This window comes from Pseudorasbora parva, chromosome 24 (assembly GCF_024679245.1).
Source record: "Pseudorasbora parva isolate DD20220531a chromosome 24, ASM2467924v1, whole genome shotgun sequence".
NCBI lineage: Eukaryota > Metazoa > Chordata > Actinopteri > Cypriniformes > Gobionidae > Pseudorasbora > Pseudorasbora parva.
The window spans coordinates 28232350-28259951 of record NC_090195.1 but is presented as its reverse complement, the minus strand read 5'-3'; the positions used below and the strand labels follow the sequence as shown (position 1 = coordinate 28259951).

At 43.2% G+C, this 27602-nt stretch overlaps 1 protein-coding gene across 4 annotated transcripts in view; it reads right to left on the bottom strand.

The window, feature by feature from the left end:
* Positions 1-27602, bottom strand: part of dpp6a (dipeptidyl-peptidase 6a) — a 673440-nt gene that overhangs the window by 110919 nt on the left and 534919 nt on the right. For all 4 annotated transcript variants that reach the window (XM_067435535.1, XM_067435538.1, XM_067435537.1 and 1 more), the window contains 2 exons: positions 18336-18388; positions 17629-17710 (listed from right to left, as the gene is read on the bottom strand). In XM_067435535.1, the coding sequence (XP_067291636.1) occupies positions 17629-17710; positions 18336-18388 (135 nt within the window). The remainder of the gene's footprint in view (positions 1-17628; positions 17711-18335; positions 18389-27602) is intronic.

Here is a 27602-nt window from a genome sequence, read left to right as displayed (position 1 = left end):
TACTCTGAATATATTACACGGTCCTCAGTATGTGTGGGTGCTTGAGAACCATTGGCTGTAGAAAGGGGTCCAGGTCCTATCAATTTTTTACATGTTATGAATCAATTTTTTTCTATCATATTTGCAAAACTATATACTGTTACAAACTGACCCAACTCAAATCAATGAGAAAAGAGTCCTTGTGGTCCAATTTCATCATGAACATCTTGGTGCTGTTTTCATGTGATGTTTTACTGGGAGTTCATGTACTGCACTAGGTGTGAGGGGTGTTGATAACATATCAGAAAGACTATTGACAGTGGACTAGCTCAGGAGAAGCATTGATTTGTAATCTCTCTTAAACACACCACAGCCACTTCAGACCGCACTGGATGACACATACTGATTTATTCAGGCTTGTTTGAGGAACAGTAAACAAAGACAAACTCAGAGTATCTGCAATAGGGAATTAAATGTAGCGATGCACCGAATCCAGATTTTTGAGGTTCGGCCGAATACCGAATCCACTGGTTAATTTTCTGCCGAATCCGAAACCGAATACCGAATCCAACTCCCATCCTAAGTCCATTATCACAGTAAACACATTAATGACATAAACAACGTCCACAGCAGTGTATTTTAATTAATTAATTTAAAAAAAGGCAACATTATGCCAGGATGACTGTGCCGTATTGCTGTCTATAGATTCCTTCATGCACAAAAAAAACGGATCACAGCTTCTTTTACGTCCTTACGTAATGACGTCATTTCTATCGTACCAGCGGATGAAAATACATTCAAACACATTCATGTAAAGTATTTGTAATTAAAACGAATAATTATTTAATTAATAAACTAATAATAATTATTATTGTAATCATCGTCATCTTGGATACGTTTTTTAATTCATGTTTTGCAAAAGCACTCAATACAGCCACTGTCGTGCAAACACTGATGTTTTACACAGATTAAATAAACTTACATTGACATAACAAACTTACACAAATCCTTGGTTCACCCGTGCTCATATATTACCAGCATCCATTTTCCGAGAGAAACAGCAGCCGTCCCACTCCGAGAGAAACAGTTCGGTTCAAGACGACGCTATCACGCATGCAGTATCTCAGCTCACCGGTTCTCACAGCAAAACATGTCTCAGTTCAGTGAACTGTTGGAGTTACAACATTTACTTCAAGATTAGTTTATTTCTAGTCTGAGGGACTGTCACTCATGTCAGAGAGTGAGTAACTATATAAACTTGTGGGATCAGCGGTGATTTGAGACGCGAACCGTTTAGAACGATTCAGTCCGATTTGGTGAACTGGTTCGACCAGATCACTAAAAAGATCCGGTTAAAAAGAATGATTCGTTCGCGAACCGGACATACTGTTTAGGGTTTCATGCCACCACGAGACAAATCGGCATTGCAAATGAAATATATAGCTCGCCTTGAATTGCCTTCTTGTGACTGAAAGTACTGCCAAACAACATTTTCTGTTTGCGAAAAACGAACACGCATTCGAACGGTCCACCGCTATAATCAACCGCGGCATCATGTTTGACCTGTATTGCGTAGTGCAAGCGGGTTCGGTTCAGTGGAAAAATATTCTAAGGTTCGGCAGAAACCGAACCCAGTCAAAAAGCCCAATATTCGGCCGAATCCGAATCCTGGATTCGGTGCATCCCTAATTAAATGTCAGACTTTTCAATGCAAATGTAAATTTTTTACTGACTTCCATGTATGGTTATTTGTATTGAATGTGCGCTTATAGCATATTTCAAATTTTAAGTATATATGCTTGTCAGTACATTCGGAATTTTCACTTAAACAATTTTTTCAAAGACAATACAAGTGATTATTCAAAAATACATATAAAGGTCCAATTAAGCCGTAATTGGATCAAAGAGCACTCTAAAGATTGGCTAATTGCATTTAATATAAATTGAAACTATAGTACACTTTCGTTTGAATGTAATTAAGTGTCAAACATTACATTTCGTTTGAACTTATTATATTCTTATAGCTTGGATGCTAGCCGAATCTAGCCCCAACCATAACATTTGAGGTCGGGCAATTCAGCCTGGACTTGATCCGTTCGACAGAATCTGTTTGGACCAATCAAATTGTCAGAGCGGGCTTTAGATTATGATTGACAGATAATGCGAAGTAATCATCCACGTCACCAAAGAGTGCTTTGGTTGAATTTGTTCTAATCCCAAACAAACTTGTTCATATACGCAATCACCTTTACTATTTCTCTCAAAAAAGATGATTGTGTTAGTAAATACACTGTATATGCTAAAATAATTTTTTACAACAACAGCAAAGATCGTTTACACTCATCTTCTTGTACGTCTTCCAGCATACGTGCAGTTGAGATCTGTTGTGTCGTTCATGAATGATTCTTTTTTTTTAAACTAATCTTAAATATGACTCGGGAACAACGAGTTGTCTCAAAGAGCAATTTGTTTACTCTGTGTTGACAGTGCATGCGCTATAGGCCATCGGTTCTGTACAGGATCTTCTGCATTCAGCCGATGGGGCTCTGAGAACAAATGACTGGAACCCAAAGACTCGAGAGGTGAACTAATCAATTCGGTTTTCGGGACTGTGCGCATCGCTTATAGGGCTGTCATGGCCAAGTTCAGACACAGATGACGGAACTAACGACATTTGCATAAGTACTAGATGTGTTGGGGAATTTAACATGTGACACTTTAATTATATTCTGCTGAAATTAATGAAATTACTTGATTTCAAAGATCCGTGTCCAAAAGATGATTCAAACTTCCCACTACTATGCATCACTCAACATATGTCACTTAACGTTGCTCTGATTGGTTGTAGGTCTATCCAATTGAGGTCTTTCCTGGTTCGGTTGAAACAAGCCCCAATAATCACAGCCCAATGAAGCAGTATCAGACTCATATTCTGACTAGAGTTGAGTATGACTAGCCTGACAAGCCAGACCCACATCAAGATGTTTGGTCTGGGAACTCACCATTGGCAGGGCTCAATCCGAGGGGCGGGATAAACGGTTGTCTTTCAAATTCCCCCTGGATACAATAGGATAGCGCTACAACCAACCAGAGCAACAGAGCTATTTGATAGATTAAACTTTCGCCATATCCGGTCGTCAAAACTCTGAACACATCTTCCCTTCTTAAGAATGATTTCAGTGCCATTCTTTGTTCTTTTCTCAAAGAAAAGCTTAACAACAAGTCTTCCAGAGTTGCGGCCAAAGCCGATTTTAAACACCGCCGTTTGTCAGCTTCTTTGTTTACAAGAAGCACGTGGAACCTCCGCAACTCTGACGTCATTATGTTAAGCCCGCCCACCAACTCTATACAAGATGTAATTGGCCTGACCAGTTTGGTTTTTCCAGCTCGCACACCTATGGAGAGCTGCTAGACGACATTCGCTGAAAATTAGATTTGCTGCCGCAAGGGTACTAGGCTAGAGTATGACCACGTCAGTACAGCGGTGCAGTAGTGCAGCCGTAATGAAACCACAACACAATGAAATCACCACAACACAACGGAAACAAGCCACAACACAACGAAATCGCCACGACACAACAGAAACAAGCCACAACACAATGAAATCGACACAACACAACGGAAACAAGCCACAACACAACGGAAACAAGCCACAACACAACGGAAACAAGCCACAACACAACGGAATAGCCACGACACAACAGAAACAAGCCACAACACAACAGAAACAAGCCACAACACAACGGAATCGCCACAACACAACAGAAACAAGCCACAACACAACGGAATCGCCACGACACAACAGAAACAAGCCACAACACAACGAAATCGCCACAACACAACGGAAACAAGCCACAACACAACAGAAACAAGCCACAACACAATGAAATCGCCACAACACAATGAAAACAAGCCACAACACAACGAAATCGACACAGCACAACGGAAACAAGCCACAACACAACGGAAACAAGCCACAACACAACGAAATCGCCACAACACAACGGAAACAAGCCACAACACAATGAAATCGCCACAACACAATGAAAACAAGCCACAACACAACGAAATCACCACAACACAACGGAAACAAGCCACAACACAACGAATTCGCCACAACACAACGGAAACAAGCCACAACACAACTAAATCGCCACAACACAATGAAAACAAGCCACAACACAACGGAAATGCTCCCGACCACGAGGGGGCTCTAGGAGTGCAATGTGTTGCGTGATATTTCTGCAAATTAATTAGGTGAGCCACAAAAAGTAATTAAGTGGGGTTTTTTTTGGGATCACTTTTACTTGGGACATGCTTTCACTGGGGTGTAAGAAGATCATATGCAAACATTCAAATAAGATCAAATTCATAGCCACCAATTCGCCAAAACGTACATTAGTTATGCAATGACATAAGTTTGTATTGGTAGTTATGCCATCTACCAACAAAACTATGTGATCCCTTAGCAGCTCCAGAGTAAATAGTCGCTTTGTATACATACGTTTTCCTTTAAATACAGTTGATCATAAAATCATGGTTGTATGCAAAATGCCAATACCATAATTAAAGTGCACCTATGCTACACTCTCAGAAAAAAACGCTACAAAAGCTGGGTGGTAAACTTTTAGATAAACCTTTTTACTTATAGAGTCCATATTAGTACCTCAAGGGTATACATTGGTACCTAAAGTGTGCACATTAGTACCTATAAATGGTACATGTTAGAACCTTTTTGAAGGGTACTGCCCCAGTGACAGCTTTTGCACCATTTCCCCCCCCCCTGAGAGATCCTAATTTTACCTACAATATGGTTTCATTCTTTTTTTTTTCTTGCGAAAAGGTCAAACTACACAACAAAATATGTACGTAGATGGCTTGAAATACAATGAGTTATAATGTTGTTTCTGAAAAAAGCGTGAAATTCTCATGGTAGCTTTAAAAATATTAACAGGGGTGCAGAGTGAATATTATAAAAGCGAGCAATCTCCATAAACATCTGAGATTCAAACACATTTCCATTTCCTCCATAAAATGTTTCTCCATCGAATGGAAAGAAATGGCTTTCAGATATTGACAATAAAACCCAGAGCAAACACAACTGAAGAAATCCTAAAATATTTTTCTGCCAGGCCAGTGAAAATGTGTAACCCATGAATATATAATGAGCTGAATTAATTTCCGTTCTGTGTTCTGAACTGACAGCTCATCTGCACAAAAAAAAAAAGAAAAGAAAAAAGTTGAGATTCTCAAAACATTAGTTTTTACATACAGAATAGGATTCATGTTTGAGGTGAGAGTTTTATATTTATGCTTGAATATGCATGTTGAGACGTGTAATGCTATGTTTGGCATGCACACATCTAGGACACAGCACTGAACGATGTCCTAATTATTTAGTAACACACTTTCATAAAGTTTCTGAGATGAGTCGAGCCGGTGAGCTCTCCTACATGTGGAATCATAAATTCAGTCAGGGTCTTTTGTGTGTCTGTGTGTGCCGTAAAGCACCAAGATTATTTCCTTGAGCAGAGGGAGAGAGGAGGAAGTAGAGTCTTGTGATTTATTTCTGCTGTTGGATTTTGCTCCTTTTTTCAGGGATCTAATGTGATAGAAGTGGAGCTGTCACACTTATGTATTTACATAAATATATTTTTAATAAATGTAACTTTTATTCAGCATGGATGCATTAAATTGATCAAAAGTAAGGACATTCCTTTTGTTTCAAAATATTTCTATTTCAAATAAATGCTGTTTGTATCTTGGTTTGCATAAAAATATTAAGCAACACAACTATTTTCAACATTGATAATACTATGAAATTCAATTCAACTGTATATTTATTGTTTGAATTTCTGGAATGTTTCTTGAGCATCATTTCAGCATATTAAAATGATTTCTGAAGGATGTGACACTGAAGACTGGAGTAAAATGAAAATTCAGCTTAGCCATCAGGAATAAATTGAATTCAATTAGAAATAAGTTATTTTATGTTGTAACAAAAAAAAACAAAAAAAAAACTTTTGAACAGTAGTTTATATGCTGGTAAATATTACTGTGTTGTTTATTGTTCTGTGTTGTCTGGGTTCTGTTGTTATATCTGTGTCTGATTTTTAATATGAGTTGGTTTTTGCACTTTCTTTGTTCCCACTTCTGGTTAGTCTCCTAGTTTACTTATTGTTTTATTAGTCATGTCAGACGTGTCTTGTTTATTTGATTAGCTAACTCTGACATATAGGGCTGGGTGATAAAACAATAACGATAATTATCACGATATAATTTTCCTCGATAAAACGATAACAACAGTTTGATAAATTCTCGATATAATGCTTATGGGCTATGCGTAATACTGCGCATGCGTATTGCAGACCTGGCTTCTGGGTGCTGCACGCGCTATTGTTTACAGTCAGTGACTGACAGGCTTGGAGGATCGGAGTGAAGTGGAGCAATAAAAATGAGCGATAGTGACGAAAACTCAGAGCTCACGACCAGCTCGGAGGACACAGATAGCGTTGACAAGTTATTTCGCTCAACTTCAGTGGTTTGGAGATATTTTGGCGATCCCATCCAACATAAAATAGCTATGTACGTGGACTACTTACTTAGGTTCACGTTCACCACACGGAATTTAATTATTTTATTATCCTGCTTCTTCGAAGTTCTTCCATATAACATTGAGCCCAGCACAGCGGTAAATCTACGTTAATTTCATTCACACACAGGCTTATTACCTTGTTAGTTGCGGTGGGTGACTTACAACAAGCTAACGCTAACTGTTCCAAACTATAATCACTAAAACATCGGACTTGTACATGATCGCTATCATAATTGTCTTTGATGATTTATTAATAACTCAGCATCTCCTGAATCAAAAGAGAAATAATGTCATCCGATGTTTAAAATGAATAAAATAGACCAGACAGCCCTTACTGGAGATCTACAAATACTGAACTTTGCTCTCTCCCTCCTCTCGCGACCAGCCCACTGTCGCTGAGGTGTGTGTGTCGGTGAGATGCACGACGCGTGTGAGATAGAGAGAAAGAGAGAGAGAGAGAGAGAGAGAGAGAGAGAGATGCACAGTGGACCTTTTTTTTTTGCTCGTTTGCATTTTTAGTGGTTTACTACTTACACAATAAGTAATGATATTGTTGATATACAGTGTAGAGTACTAAAATGATGACCACAATTAAGATTTTATTAAATAAATCTACCTCAGTTTTAATAAATTGTTCACCTGTTTGGGAAGTGTTGTCATGTTTTGACAATAAAGGATAGTTTAAAACAGTTAACTGTCTGTTTTCTACATATTTCACCCAGCAGCAAAAAAATGCCTTTAAAATTTAAAGAAATAAAGAGTTTACATTTATCATGATATTTATCGATATCGACTGAAATGGAAAATTATATTGTGATAATTTTTTGGGGCCATATCGCCCAGCCCTACTCTGACATTAAGGCTTCATTTTGTTTAGTTCTTTGTCCCTTCTCATCCTAGCAAGTTTGGTTGTTCTGTTTGCGGTTTGCATGCACATTTTTTTCATCCTGCTTAAATCAACCGTGACAGAAGAACGGACCTAAAACAATGCATTTAGCAGCAGTCCAGATCCTGCTCTTGTAGCGCAATCAATTCCTAGAGGCACACACGTGGGCCTTCCTGTACCTACAACATCTAGTCCACTATAACAACACCAGCCTGCCTGTGTTTTCTGGGAAAGGCTTGAACGAAAGGACCATGGCGCGCCTGCTCAGAGACAAGCTTCTGAGGAGCTTTAAGGAGTATGTGCAGTGGGTACTCCTCCACAACCATTCCCAATACAATAGGTGCGAGAGCAGGGAGGAGATCAGCACGCCAGCCACTGCCCAGCGACAGCAACACCTTGAGACCATTGCGGACGATGTTCCCTGCACCAACCCTGTCCCTGCACATAACACTGAGTTGTTAAAATCTGTGTTCCCGCCCTGCCTCCCACCTCCTTTACCTGCTTCGATTCAGCCAAGAGAAATATATCTGTATGTTCCGTGTCTGCAGAGATAGCAGTTACTGAGATTAATGTCTGTCCTTTATTGGCCAAGGGAATTGTCTGTGAATTCTTTGCCTGCACAGCCTAGTCCTTCAGCACTGCCTCTCTTCTTCCTTTCATCTCCTCACAACTTACCTGCTCAGTACTGAATTCACCTCGGGCTGAGTGCCCACCAGTTCAGCCTTGGGCAATCGACCCATTAGCTTCACCTAGGACCCCTATGCCCATCACTCGTCCTAGACCTGTGGAACAGTCGGCTCCACCATGGCTCCTTTTTCCATCGGCTCCACCTGGTACCGCCGCCCCTTCGGCTCCACCGGGCTTCCCTGTCCCTCTGGCTACGTCTTGGACAGCTGTCCCTTTGTCTGTGTCACAGATACCCCTTTTCCTCTTTGTGTCAAGGACTAGGCTGTGCTGATTACTCTATATGATTACTCTATATGTCTCATATTTCTCAGCAATGCAAGCGAGGCAGCGGGAAATACAAACACACCAGGCTTGTTCGAGATGCATCGGCACTGCGCAGACCGATCCGTGTATGATATCAAAATACCGTAAGAGCGATTCAAAAGCATAAGGAGCCGTATGCTCTTGCTGTACTTTGATGTCATACGACGATCGGTCTGCAAAGCACCAATGCATCTCGAACAAGGCTTCTATCAACAATGGCGTTACAATTAATGCACATGGCTTTACGATCCTACATCGGCCTGAAAACACAGCGAATCCAACACATTCGTACAGCTCGCCGTAATTTGTATAGACAGAGATTACAATCAAGCAGCGATTAGCTTGATTAACAGCTATTTCAAAAATGGCGGATCTCAAGTTTGTGTTCGTCTTGTTGGTCATGGTAACCCAGCCCCCAGCCCCTGACGCAAGCGGTTCTTACTTCTAGCCCAGCAATGTTTTGGTGCTACTTAAGAACAACTTTTTTTCTGGTTTGGAGCTAGTGCCTTGTCGATCGATTCCGCCTTCACCTCAGTCCTTCGGTACCATGCCTACACCTTGGATGTTCGCCGCACCGGCTCTGCCCTGCCCTCCAAGACTTGTGTCTCCTCTCCAGCCAGCTTCATCGCGTCCTGGCGTCCCATTGGTTTTGCCTGCTAAAGCTCGACGATGGCTCCTACCTCCCTCAACTCCACCGTGGACCTTTATCCTTGCCCTCCTGCTGGGGGTTTGTACCTGGCTGTTCTTCTCCCCTGGCCCTGCCCACCCTGGTTACCTACCCTTTGCCCACCTCCAGAGCCCTAGGCCTCTCTCCACTGTTGGACTGGTTGTTTTAACGTGCGTAGACATGTCTTTCCAGGGGCAGGGTTCTGTTATGTTAAATATGTGTTTGAGTTTTATTTAGAAAATGTGTTGAAAATATTTATTGTGAAAAACATTTATTTATTATTTTTAACTACAATTGTTACAGTACTTAGGTCTTCAAACATTTAAGATTAGGATTTTGAATGCATTTGGCTACAACTGTTTGGTTAAAAATAAGTTTTCATTAATATCAATATAAGCGGCTTCTCAGTGAAATAATTTGTTCTTCAAACTAATTATTTAAATAGACAGTCAGTAAGAAATACACTTCTCTTTTTGGTCAGTATTGTTGTTTGATTAATAATCTTACCATAATAGACACCAGCAAGTCTGTCATGCCGCATTTACACAGTGCACAGATCTAATGTTTTGACATAAATCTGATTTGTTTTCATACCGCATATTTACACTCAATGAAGACAAACCAAGTGTGTTTACACCAATACCTCGCCAAGTCGAGAAATTACCTAAATACATCTGAATGTTTACAAGTGCAGGTGCATTACTGTGAGGCGTCGCCTCTCTTCTCAGAGCACACATACAAATTTGCATGTGAGCACTCAACTGCAGCTGCCTGTCAGTCGCCTTTCAAAGTGTGTTGGCACTTGTACTACTGATACCGAAGACTTTAGATATACAAAGATGGTATTACTATTAATGGGAGAAAGTGCAATAAGCCTTATAAATAACAGAGCTTGCTATAGAAATAGTCAGAGACACATAGTTAGCACTGCATATTAGCATTGGCTGGTCCAACCTGAAAAATAATGATTTGTAGATTTTGAAACAAAATTTATGAGACAGTTGTTGTCAGACTTGACATTGGTCACATTGGTGATTTTAAATATGAAATTTAATTGTAAGCTTGGTGAACAGCTTTGGAGAATTTGATGTTTTTCCTTTTAAAGAGATGGGAGCTGTACTTGCATGTCTGAAATTTCTGCCCGAGAAGCGTTTCAAAGATGGCCACCAAGTGAAGTTACAATTTACAAGCAAGTTTATGGAAGTAAAACTGTGCCACTGGATTTTGAATTCTAATTTTTAGCACTGAATTTTTTTACATTGAATTTTTAACACTGAATTTTATTTTGCATCTAAATCAGACTTTGAATTTTAAAAGCCATCGAATTTCTAGCTCTGTTTTTTTTTGACTATGACATTTTTTCAATGTTTTAAAAAAATTCAGTGTAAAAAGAAATTCAACGTCTCAAAAAATTCAGTGTAAAAAAATTCAACGTCTCAAAAGATTCAGTGTAAACTAATTCAACGTCTCAAAAAATTCAGTGTAAAATAATTCAACGTCTCAAAAAATTCAGTGTAAAAATATTCAGAGTCAACATCCGGGTAACCAAGGAGAAGCAATCGATCCCTGTATCAAATCATCCAACATCCAGCCAATCATTTACGCTCCATTGGTCATGTGATGCTGAAACAGGAAGGCGGGGAACAGGGCCGTTTCTAGCCTTTCTGGCACCCTAAGCGAGATTCATATGTTGCATGCTCCCCCGAGAAAAATTTGATTTCTATGATCTACATATGTGTATTTTAAGATGTTCTGAAGGCCAAAAAATTAGATAACAATAGCTTGAAAACCATGTCACTCGGCGCCGCTGCGGATTGAAGAACACAGTGAATCAAAGACTAAAAGACGGGACGAAGCAGTAGCCGAAGCCTTGCGCCAGTTTCATGTTTTAAAGGTTAATCACATATTTTTTTAGGGGGGGGCTGATGCATAAGTTCATAAAAAAGGGCCTAGTGACGCCCATGGTTATGACAGTATTAGCCTACTTGATCAATTTACACTAAACAGCTATCTCTGATGTAAAAAAAAAATTATTTAAATTAACTGCTATAATGTTCTGCACCTGAAATGAGCATGGCGTGTGGTCCGTCCAGTACTAATATTCAGTGTAATGTTTTGCTCAACATTATGATAGAGGGACCAGCTTAGTAGAGAACAAGTAACCAATAAGTAGGCTATACCTGTATATTTCGCTTTCTTTTTACGATACTGAGCCCCTGATGGCTTTGACCTTTTCATGATGATGAAACTAAAGCACGCTGTAACGAGTAGAAATATAGTGTGGCCCCTTTTGATTTTACTCATGAGTTTACTCATGACCAATGGAGCGTAAATGATTGGCTGGATGTTGGATGATTTGATACAGGGATCGATTGCTTCTCCTTGGTTCCCTTATCGAGGGAACTTCCCACTGCGTCGAAACGCTTTGGGGATGCTCCCTAAGCATCAGCGAATCTGAAGCCTGAATAAACACTAGTCCAATCCGATTGGTCGTGCGTGATGACGTCATTGTGACGGCGTACCCGGAAGTATAAAAGGGGAGCCGGCGCATAATGGCGGCAGTTATTGCTCTTCAGCATAGCGCTCTCTGTTTGGTCTGTCTATTTACTGTTGTCTGTCCAGTTGCGAGTGTGTGTGTGAGTGAAAACTTTATAGTAAAAGTATGGAAGGAAAGAGCGGATTTAGACAGTGTGTGCATCCGTGTCCCCGCTTCATCTCGGGATCGGATACACACCTGTTATGTGTGCAGTGTCTGGGTGTGCAGCACGCTCGGGCGGCTCTCGAGGGAGCCGCCTGTGAGCACTGTGAGCGGCTGACACTCAGGCTGCTCCGCTCTAGGCTGGCCGTGTTCGATGAGACCGGCCAGCCTCGTGAGCCCCAGGGTTCTGGACCCGCGGTCGCTGAGGCGTCGCGGCGTCGCAGATCATGGGGCTCACAGCGGGATCTGTCCGAGGGCTTTGGGACTGCTGCGGCACTTTCCCAATCCTCCTCGGACAGTTCCGATGATCTTCCTCCCCGTGTGGAAGCCCGCTTTGCGGCTTCTTCCCCCGGGGCGGAGGGTCCGATGCTCGTTCTCTCCGGTTCTGAGGAGCCGGAGGGCGCGGGCATCGGGGCGGGGGATGAGGTTTTTCCATCGCCTCATCCGCCCGCCCAGGAGGAATTGGTCGAGGTGTTGACCCGGGCTGTGGCTAAACTCAACATTGAGTGGCCACAGGAGGAACAGGAAGTTCGGCCACCCAGTAGGCTGGATGACCGGTTCCTCGCACACCGGGTCCAAACACCGCGCCGGGGTTTGCCTTTTTTCCCCGATCTGCACACCGAGGTGTGTAGATCGTGGAGGAAGCCCTATTCCTCGCGTGTCTCTAATCCCCCACTGTTGGACTATTCCAACGTTCTGGGGGCACGCGAGGCGGGCTATGGGGCGATGCCGCGGGTGGAGGATGCTCTCGCGAGCTATCTTTCGCCCGAATCGGCATCGTCCCTTAAAACCCCGGTGCTGCCCACCAAACCCTGTCGGGACACCTCAGGGCTGGTGGGCAAGGCTTATATGGCGGCTGGGCGGGCTGGTAGTGCGCTGCACACTCTGTCGATCTTGCAGGCCTACCAGGCTGACCTTCTAAAAGAGCTGGATGAGGGCGAGGGTCCCTCTCCGGAGGACGTACTGGAACTCAGGAAGGTCGCGGATTTGTCTCTCCGTGTTACCAAGGAGACGGCCCGTGCCATCGGCCGCTCCATGGCAGCTATGGTGACAACGGAGAGACATCTCTGGCTGAATCTGTCGGGGATAAAGGAGAAGGACAGATCCTTCCTCCTGGACTCCCCGATCTCGCCTTCTGGTCTGTTTGGGGACGCGGTTAACTCCGTCGTCTCCAGACACCAGGAGGCGAAGAGACAGTCAGCGGCCTTCCAGCAGTACCTCCCTCGCCGCTCTAAGCCCGGGAAGGCTGGCCCTAGCGGGCAGCCTCAGCCGCCGACCAGCTCCTCCTCGCATCGTCAGATGCAAAAAGAGAGCGTCGCCTCTAGAGCCCCTCCTCCGGGAGCTTGGCAACAGAGGCGGCGCGCTCAACAGCAGCCTTCCGCTCCGAAGGGCGATCTGAGGAACGTCCTTCAGGCGCGAAAGGCTGCCGCAAAGAAGTCCTAGCCTCGGCAGGACTTCTCAGGGCGGTCCCTCCCGCGAGGGGGCAACCGAGGTTGCTTCCTTCGCGGCGCCCTGGGGAAATCGATGTGGTAATCCCGCCGTCTACGACGCTTCGGGCCACATCGATTTCCCGCGAACGCACGCTGCTCCAGCCGCCTCTGGAAAGACCTGCGGCTGGGCAGCTGGCGCGTCCGCACACAGAGACTCGTCCCCAACCACTTCCTGCCGGGCAACCGCTTCAGGGGGTCGGGGACGAGGCTCGTGTAACACCCGACGCCAGCCTCGAGAGGCTGGTTCCCTTAGTAGATTATCTCGGCGCATGGAAATGCCTTCCGAGTGTATCCACATGGGTCCTGCGCATTGTAGAAAATGGGTACAGACTGCAGTTCGGTCGGCCTCCCCCTGGGTTCAGGGGGGTGACCTGGACTACAGTGGTACCAGAGCGGGGTCGGGTAATGGAACTAGAAGTAAAGACCTTACTGGCAAAGGGGGCCATAGAACATGTTCCTCCGCCAGAGAGGGAGTCCGGCTTCTACAGCCGGTACTTTATAGTTCCCAAAAAGGATGGAGGGTTGCGTCCGATTATAGATCTAAGGGATTTGAATCGGTCTCTAAGGAGGTTCAGATTCAAAATGCTCACTATCCCCATGATCGTGAGTCAGATCCAGTCCCAGGACTGGTTCGTCACGATAGATCTGAAGGACGCATACTTTCATATCTCCATCCTTCCATGTCACAGGAAGTTCCTGAGGTTCGCTTTCGGGGGCGAAGCGTACCAATATCGAGTTCTTCCCTTCGGCCTAGCCCTCTCCCCACGCACATTCACAAAGTGCATGGATGCAGCCCTGGCTCCTATGAGGCTTCAGGGCATCCGTGTACTGAATTATATCGACGACTGGCTCATACTGGCCCAGTCGTACGATATGGCGGTTCGGCATCGAGATGTCGTTCTAGCCCACATAAAGTGCTTGGGGCTGAGACTCAACACGAACAAGAGTGTGTTGACGCCGTCCCAGAGGACTACGTTCCTAGGGGTAGTATGGGATTCGACGACGATGCGGGCACAATTGTCTCCCGCGCGCGTCGAGACCATACTGGCGATGGTCTCAGGAATAAGGCTAGGCCACACCATCACTGTGAAGCACTTTCAGAGAGTGCTGGGGCACATGGCAGCAGCGTCCAACGTGATACCGTTCGGCCTGCTACACATGAGACCCCTCCAGTGGTGGTTGAAAACCAAGGGGTTTTCCCCCAGAGGGAATCCTTTTCGTATGATCAGGGTAACGCGCAGATGCCTTCGTTCCCTAGTCATATGGAAGAAACCTTGGTTTCTGTCCCAGGGACCAGTGTTGGGAGCGTCCTGTTGCCGGAAATCCGTTTCAACAGACGCCTCCCTCACTGGTTGGGGCGCGGTCATGGACGGCCGCTTTGCGAGGGGCCCATGGGAGGGCCGTCATTCCTCCTGGCACATAAATTGCCTGGAGATGATGGCGGTCTACAAAGCTCTCAGGAGTTTTTTCCCGGACCTCCGCGGCCAACATGTCCTGGTGCGGACAGACAATACGGCTGTCGTAGCGTACCTCAATCGCCAGGGAGGGGTAAGATCGCGCCCTCTGTGCAGATTGGCGCATCTAATCCTCCTGTGGTCCCAGGGGAAACTGTTGTCCATCAGGGCAATGTATGTCCCGGGGGTTCAAAATCAGGGAGCAGACATCCTGTCGAGGCAGGGGCTGAGGCCCGGGGAGTGGCGGCTCCACCCCGAAGTGGTGGAGGCCATATGCGAGAGGTTCGGCCCAGTGGAAGTGGATCTGTTTGCGTCTCAAGAGACGTCCCACTGTCCACTGTGGTTCTCCCTCACGCATCCAGCCCCGTTGGGGTTGGATGCCATGGTGCAGACGTGGCCGAGGCTGCGTCTGTACGCATTTCCCCCGATTGCTCTGCTCCCGGGAGTCCTGGAGAGGGTCCGTCGGCAGGGGGTCAGTCTACTTCTGGTAGCACCCCGTTGGCCGACGCGAGTTTGGTTCTCGGATATCATAGCCCTGCTGGCAGGTCATCCATGGCAGATTCCTCTGAGGAGGGATCTCCTGTCTCAGGCGGCGGGGTCGATTTTCCACCCCCGGCCGGAGATATGGAACCTTTGGGTTTGGCCCCTGAGGGGGCCAGGTACCTAGAGGCTGGCCTGTCGGCAGAGGTGGTAGAGACCTTACTCAGCTCCAGGGCTCCGTCCACAAGGAGACTGTACAGCCTCAAGTGGAATGTATTTTCCACTTGGTGCAGGAGGCGTGAGGAGGACCCAGTTAACTGCCCAGTGGCTTCAGTGCTGGAGTTCCTCCAAGATCGCTTCTCTGCGGGCCTAACCCCGTCCACACTCAAGGTGTACGTGGCTGCCATTGCGGCTTTCCACACTCCTCTGGGTGATGGGCCTTTGGGTAGGCACCAGCTGGTTGTACAGTTCCTCCGTGGGGCTCGGAGGATGAGGCCTGTGGCTCAGTCCAGAGTTCCAACCTGGGACCTGGCAGTGGTTCTCGAGGGATTGGCTGAGGCCCCCTTCGAGCCACTAGAGTCAGCAGAACCTAAGAATCTGACCCTTAAGGTGGCCTTTCTACTCGCCATTACCTCTCTAAGGAGAGTAGGGGATCTCCAGGCCTTGGCAGTAACGCCGACTTGCCTGGAGTTTGCCCCGGGTGGAGTAAAGGCCATCTTGCACCCTAGGCCGGGCTATGTGCCCAAGGTCCCATCAAGGGTGGTCAGGTCTTTGGTTCTGCAGGCATTTCATCCTCCGCCTCACGTGACGGCGGAAGAGGGGAGGCTTCACCTACTCTGCCCGGTCAGGGCACTCAGGGTGTATCTGGCGAAGTCCGCACAGTGGAGGAGATCGCAACAATTGTTGGTGTGTTTTGGCTCACCCAAGAAGGGGTTGCCTGCGTCTACCCAGACTATCAGTAACTGGATAGTCCAGGCAATAACCATGGCTTACCAGGTGCGCAGTTTGCCTTCACCTGTAGCCGTGAGGGCACATTCCACCAGAGGCATGGCCTCTTCGGTGGCCCTCCTTTCTGGGGTCCCCCTGCAGGATATCTGCGAGGCGGCGGGGTGGGCTACTCCACACACTTTTATCAGGTTTTATAGCCTGGATCTCCCTGCGACGCCTGGCGCGAGGGTGCTCCAACCCTAGTTGTGCCCGGTTTCCGGCTTCACACTAGGACAGGCGCTACCCTCGGTGTGGCCTAGTGGGTACTCGTTCCCCAAAGCGTTTCGACGCAGTGGGAAGTTCCCTCGATAAGGGAACGGCTCGGGTTATGTATATAACCCTTGTTCCCTGAGAGGGAACGAGCACTGCGTCGTACCGCCACACCTCGGCACGCCTGGAGCGCATGCTTCAGAGCAAGAACTGCCGCCATTATGCGCCGGCTCCCCTTTTATACTTCCGGGTACGCCGTCACAATGACGTCATCACGCACGACCAATCGGATTGGACTAGTGTTTATTCAGGCTTCAGATTCGCTGATGCTTAGGGAGCATCCCCAAAGCGTTTCGACGCAGTGCTCGTTCCCTCTCAGGGAACAAGGGTTATATACATAACCCGAGCCGTTACCCGGATGTTGACTCTGAATATTTTTACACTGAATTTTTTGAGACGTTGAATTATTTTACACTGAATTTTTTGAGACGTTGAATTATTTTACACTGAATCTTTTGAGACGTTGAATTTTTTTACACTGAATTTTTTGAGACGTTGAATTTCTTTTTACACTGAATTTTTTTAAAACATTGAAAAAATGTCATAGTCAAAAAAAAACAGAGCTAGAAATTCGATGGCTTTTAAAATTCAAAGTCTGATTTAGATGCAAAATAAAATTCAGTGTTAAAAATTCGATGTAAAAAAATTCAGTGCTAAAAATTAGAATTCAAAATCCAGTGGCACAGTTTTACTTCCATACAAGTTACCTTTCTATATACTGTGAACAATTTGAATGCATCTAATGCAACATTTCATGTAATTTTACAGTAAATTACATTTTCTGGAAGTGAAAAAGAACAAGTCAACTTATAATTTACAATGAAAAATTGTAAATTGACATTCCAATAATTCTCTGTGACAGCTCACATTTTAAGGTATTTAAAAGAAATAACTGTTTTCTTCTTTTTTTCTTTTTTTAACAAAAATGTTAAAAATTGAGAAATCAATGTTAAGTGGTCTCTTATTTTTTTCTTACAGAGCTTTAGTTAAGAATAATAACCCTGCTTTTTAACTATACATTTTAGTTCAATCTGTAAAACCTAAAAAGTTGTTATTATATATTTTTTACGATAAAGTTCTGCCAATTTTTAATGTAAATGTGTTTTTACAGAGTGGGAAATGTCTTCTTTACCAGCTGCTGGCCTCGCGGTCCCCATCCTGCATACTGCAGGTGAGCGTTTCGCACTTCTGGAGGATTCAGGATCCATGTTTCCCTGTGAAAGAGAAGCAAAAGCATTACTAATTGACTAGTTGGTTGTGGGATGACAAGTGTACCAGTTGACCATCCTGACCCAGACAAGCTGACAGGCAATCAGTTAAACATTCATGTCTTGAGAGGGCTAACAGAACACACTTCCTCTATGTGGTGCAGTGGAGCGTGTGCCAACAGATATTGATTTCATCACAGTGTACTACACAGCCCAACACAACAGCACGGCGTAAAAAGAACCATAAGGGAATTCCTGCGGCAGGAAATCTAACAGTGATAGTATATCCCTGTGCGCTGTTAAATCCAGCCGGAGCAGCGGCCCAGCGCTGTGTCAGCATCTGTTCCATCTGACAGAACTCATAAATATAGATGCTTTATTCTGCTGCCGGTTATAAAGGAGCTGTGCACTGCAGGCCCAAAAATTACAGGTGACATGAGCTGTATGTCTCTGTGCTAATCACAGGACAGATGTGTTGGTATGACCACATGGTAGCTGTATGGAAAGATTCAGTCCTCTGAATGGCATGTGATGTGAGCTGCAAAATGCTGCATCGATGTTTTCCTCAGTTGTATAATGACAAATGGACTCTGTAAACTAATGTGACTGTTATATGAGCTCAGCAACTTACGGAGTTTCCAGGCTGCAAATGATGTAGTCCGCAGTGAAGGAGTGCTCGTAAACCTGAGAGTTTGAACAACACAAAGACAAACAGAGAGAAATTCAGTTGTTTGTAGGACAGCAGTTACTTGCACTACAAGCGCCAATAAAGCTCTAGTAGCAATAACATTTGAGAGGCTATGCATTACAGTGATTTTACCACAGTTGAAGGGTAATTTCAGTCAAAATGTAAAGAGGACAGATTTTCCCCATAATTGATTATTGTTTTACTATATATATTATATATATATATATATATATATATATATATATATATATATATATATATATATATATATACAGTCTTGTTCAAAATAATAGCAGTACAATGTGACTAACCAGAATAATCAAGGTTTTTTGTATATTTTTTATTGCTACGTGGCAAACAAGTTACCAGTAGGTTCAGTAGATTCTCAGAAAACAAATGAGACCCAGCATTCATGATATGCACACTCTTAAGGCTGTGCAATTAGTTGAAAGGGGTGTGTTCAAAAAAATAGCAGTGTGGCATTCAATCACTGAGGTCATCAATTTTGTGAAGAAACAGGTGTGAATCAGGTGGCCCCTATTTAAGGATGAAGCCAACACTTGTTGAACATGCATTTGAAAGCTGAGGAAAATGGGTCGTTCAAGACATTGTTCAGAAGAACAGCGTACTTTGATTAAAAAGTTGATTAGAGAGGGGAAAACCTATAAAGAGGTGCAACAAATGATAGGCTGTTCAGCTAAAATGATCTCCAATGCCTTAAAATGGAGAGCAAAACCAGAGAGACGTAGAAGAAAACGGAAGACAACCATCAAAATGGATAGAAGAATAACCAGAATGGCAAAGGCTCAGCCAATGATCACCTCCAGGATGATCAAAGACAGTCTGGAGTTACCTGTAAGTACTGTGACAGTTAGAAGACGTCTGTGTGAAGCTAATCTATTTTCAAGAATCCCCCGCAAAGTCCCTCTGTTAAAAAAAAGGCATGTGCAGAAGAGGTTACAATTTGCCAAAGAACACATCAACTGGCCTAAAGAGAAATGGAGGAACATTTTGTGGACTGATGAGAGTAAAATTGTTATTTTTGGGTCCAAGGGCCACAGGCAGTTTGTGAGACGACCCCCAAACTCTGAATTCAAGCCACAGTACACAGTGAAGACAGTGAAGCATGGAGGTGCAAGCATCATGATATGGGCATGTTTCTCCTACTATGGTGTTGGGCCTATTTATCGCATACCAGGGATCATGGATCAGTTTGCATATGTTAAAATACTTGAAGAGGTCATGTTGCCCTATGCTCAAGAGGACATGCCCTTGAAACGGTTGTTTCAACAAGACAATGACCCAAAACACACTAGTAAACGGGCAAAGTCTTGGTTCCAAACCAACAAAATTAATGTTATGGAGTGGCCAGCCCAATCTCCAGACCTTAATCCAATTGAGAACTTGTGGGGTGATATCAAAAATGCTGTTTCTGAAGCAAAACCAAGAAATGTGAATGAATTGTGGAATGTTGTTAAAGAATCATGGAGTGGAATAACAGCTGAGAGGTGCCACAAGTTGGTTGACTCCATGCCACACAGATGTCAAGCAGTTTTAAAAAACTGTGGTCATACAACTAAATATTAGTTTAGTGATTCACAGGATTGCTAAATCCCAGAAAAAAAAAATGTTTGTACAAAATAGTTTTGAGTTTGTACAGTCAAAGGTAGACACTGCTATTTTTTTGAACACACCCCTTTCAACTAATTGCCCAATTGCACCTTAAGAGCGTGCATATCATGAATGCTGGGTCTCATTTGTTTTCTGACAATCTACTGAACCTACTGGTAACTTGTTTGCCACGTAGCAATACAAAATATACTAAAAACCTTGATTATTCTGGTTAGTCACATTGTACTGCTATTATTTTGAACAAGACTGTATATATATATATATATATATATATATATATATATATATATATATACATACAGTGTGCACTACTTCAGCGATTAGCATATGGCTTTGTATCTGTAGAAACCCTGGAGTATATTCAAATGATTGTGCTTTCCCCCCTCATATCCCTCTGAGACAAAAGATTTATGCATTTTATTTCTGGAAAAATTCCTCCTATGACGCAAATTGACGATATTTGCATCATAGGAGGAATGTTTGGCCAGAGGCTAAAGACTACAGCCAGCAGAGGGAGCCATTTCCGCATGTTTTGAACCCGGGCATGGGGGATGGGAGATCACACTCAGAGCTCAGCTTGCAGCTACAGGCACTCATTTAAACGGAGCTATGGTGAGCAATGTCAGTCTTTTAGCTTCTCAAATTAATTTCTATGAAATTGAAGCTTGCAAAGGCATGAACTGAAACACGCCAGAACTGAAATCGCGTTGTGAATGTATGCCGCGAGTTTAGTCGCAATTACCTCAGCTCTCATCATGAGAGCTCATTCAGCTCATTTATCTCACTCCTGCAGTTTGTGCTCAGTGATGTGACACTCGCTCAGTGGCTCACTTATTATATTGAACAGACACGTTCAGTTTTTAATTGTAGTGTCTTCTCCAACTCAGTCACAGTAATCAAGTAGGTGGCTTTGTGAATGGCCTCACAGGGCAGCAAAGCATTCTGGGAATTGTAATCCTTCATCCCCATGAGACAAAAATACATTTTCTGTCTTTTCTCAATCTAGAAGGCACCAAATTCAAAAATAATTTCACATTTCTACTACATTGATGACCCAGTTTAAATACAGATTCATCTTCCAATCGCTGAAGTACCTCTTTAAGTTATTTTTTCTCATGAATGTACATACTACAGCACCCCATATTGACAGAAAACACAGAATTGCTGACATTTGTGAAGATTTATTAAAAAAGAAAAACTGAAATATCACATGGTTCCAAGTAGAGGGCTGCATTGGGATTGAGTCCTGCCAGGTCCCGCGGGACCCAACGCAAATCTCTCGGGAGCGGGCGGTTTGAATTTTGCTGCGGGCGGGAATGGGCGGCTAAAAAAAACACAGTGGTATAGGGAGGTTGCCTAGCGCCATGATGGAGAAGATGTCAATAGATGATGTAGAAAAGAACCTCAAACAGGGTATTTACAGCACAAAAGCTAAGCAAGGAAAGTCTGACATTTGGAGAAGTTTCTCAATTGTTTGTGATAAAGATGGAAAGGAGCTGGATTTTGTTCATTGTGACAAATGTGCAAAAAAACTCATCTACAATGGGCACAAAACCGGCACGTCTGGGTTGAGGCGACACACCTGCTCTGTTCTCCTCTGTTCTATTATAAATCTCTTTAATAATATCAATACAAACAGGCCTACGTGTTTTTTTCTTCTTCTGCAGGACGGGAGAAGACACAAAATCAATGCATCTCTATTATTGTGCGGGAATAAATTCTCAGAGTTTTGTGGGTGCGGGCGGGATTGGACATACATTTTGCGGGAGCGGGCGGGAGTGTAACACATACGTTGCGGGAGCGGGCGGTAATGGTCAGAAATTCGGCGGGTGCGGGCGGGAGCAGGATGAAGAAAACAGTCCCACGCAGGGCTCTAGTCCCAAGTATTCAGTCCCACTCATAAATTTAACTCAGGTGCTGTCCATTTCTTCTGATCATTCTTGAGATGGTTTGATTTTACTGATTGGACTCAATTAAGAAAGCCACACACCTGTCTATATAAGACTTTACAGCTCACAGTGCATTTCCTGAGAAGAAATTCCCAAGAGCACAGTGGCCTCCATAGTCCTTCAATGGAAGACATATGGGATGACCAAAACTCTTCCTAGAGCTGGCCATCCATCCAAATTAGGCTATCGGGGGAGAAGAGCCTTGGTGAGAGAGATAAAGAAGAACCCAAAGATCACTGTGGCTGAGCTCCAGAGATGCAGTCAGGAGATGGGAGAAAGTTGTAGAAAGTCAACCATCACTGCAGCCCTCCTAAGTCGGGGCTTTATGGCAGAGTGGCTCGACGGAAGCCTCTCCTCAGTGCAAGGCACATGAAAGCCAGCATGGAGTTTGCATGAATGGTGAGAAATAAGATTATCTGGTCTGATGAGACCAAGATAAAATGTTATGGCCTTAATTTGAAGCGGTATGTGTGTAAAACACCCGGCACTGCACATCTCTTGTCTAATACAATCCCAACAGTGAAGCATAGTGGTGGCAGCATCATGCTGTGGGGGTGTTTTTCAGCTGCAGGGACAGGATGCAATCGAGGGAAAGATGAATGTGGCCAAGTACAGGGATATTCTGGACAACTCTGTGACTGTTCTTGAATGGCCCAGCCAGAGCCCTGACTTAAACCCAATTGAGCATCTCTGGAAAGACCTGAAAATGACTGTTCACCAACGTTTACCATCCAACATGACAGAACTGGAGAGGATCTGCAAGGAGGAATGGCAGAGGATCCCCAAATTGAGGTTTGAAAAACTGCATCTTTCCCAAAGAGACTCATGTCTGCATTAGCTCAAAAGGGTGCTTCTACTAAATACTGAGCAAAGGTTCTGAATACTTAGGACCACGTGAAATTGCAATTTTTCTTTTTAATAAATCTGCAAGAATTTTACCAATTCTGTGTTTTCTGTCAATATGGAGTGATATGTGTACATTAATGAGAAAACTTAAATGATTTTAGCAAATGGCTGCAATATAGCAAAGAGTGACATATTTAAGGGGGTCTGAATACTCTCCGTACCCCGTATGTGTATGTGTGTGTGTGTGTGTGTGTGTGTGTGTATATATATATATATATATAGTGTATAGTTTTATTTCACTAATTCCATTCACTTGTATATTATATTCATTAATTACAAACAGACTGATATATTTCAAATATTTAAATATTTTTTTTAATAATATTTAAATATTGGTGATTATCACTGATAACTAAGGAAAATCCCCAATTCAGTATCTCAGAAAAGTTGAATATTATTAAAGACAAATACAAAGAAAATATTGGCAGACTGAAAAGCATGAACATGAAAAGTATGAGCATGTACAGCACTCAATACTTAGTTGGGGCTCCTTTTGCCTGAATTACTGCAGCGATGCGGTGTGGCATGGAGTCGATCAGTCTGTGGCTCTGCTCAGGTGTTATGAGAGCCCAGATTGTTCTGATAGTGGCCTTCAGCTCTTATGCATTGTTGGGTCTGGCATATCGCATATCGCATCTTCCTCTTCACAATACACCATAGATTTTATATGGGGTTAAGGTCAGGCGAGTTTGCTGGCCAATTAAGAACAGGGATATCATGGTCCTTAAACCAGGTAGTGGTTGTTTTGGCACTGTGTGCAGGTTGCCAAGTCCTGGTGGAAAATGAAATATGCATTTCCATTAAGTTGGTCAGCAGCAGGAAGTGCTCTAAAACCTCCTGGTACATGGCTGCATTTAACTTAGACCTCAGAAAACAAAGTGGACCAACACCAGCAGATGACATGGCACCCCAAGCCATCACTGACAGTGGAAACTTTACATTGGACCTCAAGCAACGTGGATTGTGTGCCTCTCCTCTCTTCCTCCAGACTCTGGGACCCTGATTTCCAAAGGAAATGCAAAATTTGCTTTCATCAGAGAACATAACTTTGGACCACTTCAGCAGTCCTTTTTGTCTTTAGCCCAGACGAGATGCTTCTGACACTGTCTGTTCTTCAAGAGGGGCTTGACACAAGTAATGCGACAGCTGAAACCATCCATGTCTTCCATACGTCTGTACGTAGTGGTTCTTGTAGCACTAACTTCAGCTGCAGTCCACTCTTTGTGAATTTCCCCCACATTTTTGAATGGGTTTTGTTTCACAACCCTCTACAGGCTGTGGTTATCCCTATTGCTTGTACCCTTTTTTCTACCACATATTTTCCTTCCCTTTGCCTCTCTATTAATGTGTTTGGACACAGAGCTCTGTGAACAGCCAGCCTTTTTTTAAATGACCTTATGTGTCTTGCCCTCCTTGTGCAAGCTGTCAATGGTCGTCTTTGGACAACTGTCAAGTCAGGAGTCTTCCCCATGATTGTGTATCCTACAGAACTAGACTGATGCTGCGTCCCAATTCGCCTACTTATACTACGTCCTAAAAGTATGTAATTTTTGTGAAGAAAAAGTATATACTTTTGAGTGTGTAGCAGAAAAGTATGCAAGCTTCGGGACATACTACTTCGCCTTCTTTAACGGACTATGCCACTTAGTTACGTGCATCCCATCACCGCTTATCTGCCCTGTCAATCATCGTCAGATTCCTCACAGCTCAAATCCTCCACATTAAGTTTAATCTCCTACCGTATCGGAGAGAAATGTAGCCGCTCGTTGATCTGCCATTTGTGGGTCTTTAACGCAGAGACTCTCCTCATGTGTTTGCAGTTTAAATATAATAATGCATTTATAAGTAAATGGCCAAACGTGTCATTACAAAATTTCACATTAATGCTGCAGGTGAAATATAATGTGGACAACACTGAATGAATATATTTTTGTCAGGCTAAATACTGATAATCACTCAAACCCCTTTATCTCTACTTAACCGTCGAACTCGCACATCCGCCATTTTTGTAGTTTTTAACGCTTTTTATTCGCGTTTGTAGTTCTAGTCGAATCCCCGTACACCTCGCAGTGGGTTGTGGGCAATATCAGCCGTTTGAGTGCCCATCGATTCATACTTCGAATTCGGACCGGAAATAGTACACCATCCGGAAATCTTTGGAATACTCATTTTATCATACTATGATTTGGGACATACTAATTCTATTTTCAAATACTATTTAGTATGGATAGTATGCGAATTGGGACGCAGGGTGAGAGACCATTTAAAGGCCTTTGCAGGTGTTTTGAGTTAGTTAGATGATTAGATCGTGGCACTAGGTGTCTTCAATATTGAACCTTTTAACAATATTCTAATTTTTTGAGATACTGAATTTGTAATTTTCCTAAATTGTCAGTTATAATCATCAAAATAAATAAAATAAAATAAATAAACATTTGAAATATATCTGTCTGTGTGTAATGAATGAATATAATATATGTTTCACTTTTTGAATTGAATTATTGACTTTTTGATGATATTCTAATTATATGAACAGCACCTATATTATTATTTGGTCAGCCTTGGTTGTTTTTAAATGTGCTTTTTCAATACATATGTTATTGAATTGTACAGTATAGTGAAATTTACACATTAACAAAACCCCCTCAAATGTCTTTTTGCATTAAAAAAAGAAGCAACACCTATAATAAATATAAATGACACCAATGTTTGATAAATAATACAATTATTGGAATTACAATACAAAAGTAAAAAAAGAAAAAAAATTGAAAACAAGGTGAACAACAAACAAACAGTGCAGAATATGAATATTGTTTTCCTGCGCAAAGATAAATGGCACAAATCACTGGATCTATCAATTAATAAAAATGTTTTTTTTTTTAAATGCAAAAATTCAATACAGATATAATGACTTCTATATTAAATACTAACTTAAATACTAAATAAAAAAATAAAAATAAACTTTTGTAGTACAAATGTCAGGTTGGTACATCTGTCCTGATAAATACATGTCCTGACGTAATAATTAAAATAAAAAACACACTGTTTTATCTTGAGTCTGTAGTTTGGAGGAGGGTTATGGAGAAATTATTACTTTCACATTTAACAACATCGCATGATAATACAGCATCCTCTCTGTAGACTGCATCTTGGTGCATTAATATAGAATTCAACTAATGTGTGGTCACGTGTTCATCCAATAATATTTTTCTGAGGCAGAACTATCTAATTTAATAAAATGTGAATCCCTTGTTGTTAAAGAAGGCAGGAGCGCTGTTGTTTCACTCCGAGGACAGTGTCAACAGCTGTCCATAAGCCAGAGGGCTGACCGAAGCATATGCTCACAGCTGACATGAGCTTGATACATGTGCTGTAGCAGAGCTGCTAATACTGTCAAAGATTAACATTCAACACCTGTACCCAACACCACCCTCTGTCTTACAGATGCTGAGAGATGGAGAGCTGCTTTGTGAAGGGCAAGCAGCACCATGACAGAGTTTGAGAATAAGGGGCGTTATGAATGTGTGTGTGTGTACGCGTGTGTGTGTGTGTGTGTGTGTGTGCGTGCATAGGCAATGACAGCTGGGGGACGAGGTTGTCATCCATCAAGGTGATGTTGAGACGGGCACTGAATAACAAACTAGAAGCAGCGCTCGCACTCTTTCCTTTGGCTCACTCTTTCTTGTCATGTGTGTGTGAAGTGCTCTGGTGTCACTGTCGCAGCACTGATGACACCTTCTCCTCCGTCTCTTCAGCTCTGTAACGACAGCTGCCCTGATCAAACTAACTCGTCACCTGAAGTGTGTGTACTTTCAACATTTGCTTTCACACTAAAGCTTTAGGTGCAGGACCAAGTCTGCATAAACACAGTCTGGTTTGTTGTGGAAGATGTTTAGGTGCGCAACACGAATCTTCTCTGTGTTAAAGGGATAGTTCACCCAAAAATGTAAATTCCCATGATCAAGCCATCCTAGGTGTATGACATTATTCTTTTAGACGAATAAAATCAGTTATATCAAAATATGTCTTCCAAGCATTATAATGGCTGTGAAGGGCAGGCCAAAATTAAGACCAGTGCATCCTCCCATTATAAAAGTAATCCTTGAGGCTGGGGTGTGTGTGTGTGAGTGTGTGTGTGTGTGTGTGTGTGTGTGTGTGTGTGTGTGTGTGTGTGTGTGTGTGTGTGTGTGTGTGTGTGTGTGTGTGTGTGTGTGTGTTAATAAAGACCTTCTGAAGTGAATTGATGGGTCTGTGTAAGAAAAATATCCATATTTAACATGTTATAAAGCAAAATATCTAGCTTCCGGGGAACGCCTTCCGTATTCATCTTACAAAGAAACTGTAACTGGTGCGACAATGCCCTCGGATGTAGCGCAAGCATCTTGAACTGTGTGGGGTGTGAGGGGTTAACCAACCAACTGTCTCCATTGACTTTGTATTGTGTGAAGCAGACTCCTTGTCATTTCTGTCTTATAACATAAAAAAGAACAATGCCTGAAAGCTGATATGTGACAAGGCGCACAGCAAACAAGCTAAAAAACACATACGTTTTTATAAGCTGCTGACCAAAAAAACAAGCGTTTAAGGACACAAAAGTGGATAAAGGCAATTGAGACAGAGCGCGACATGTTATATTACGCTGAAAACTACGCCTACTGGAGGGGAATGTAATCAGCGACAGGAAATATAATATACAAAACTGACATTTTTGACTAAACAGCTT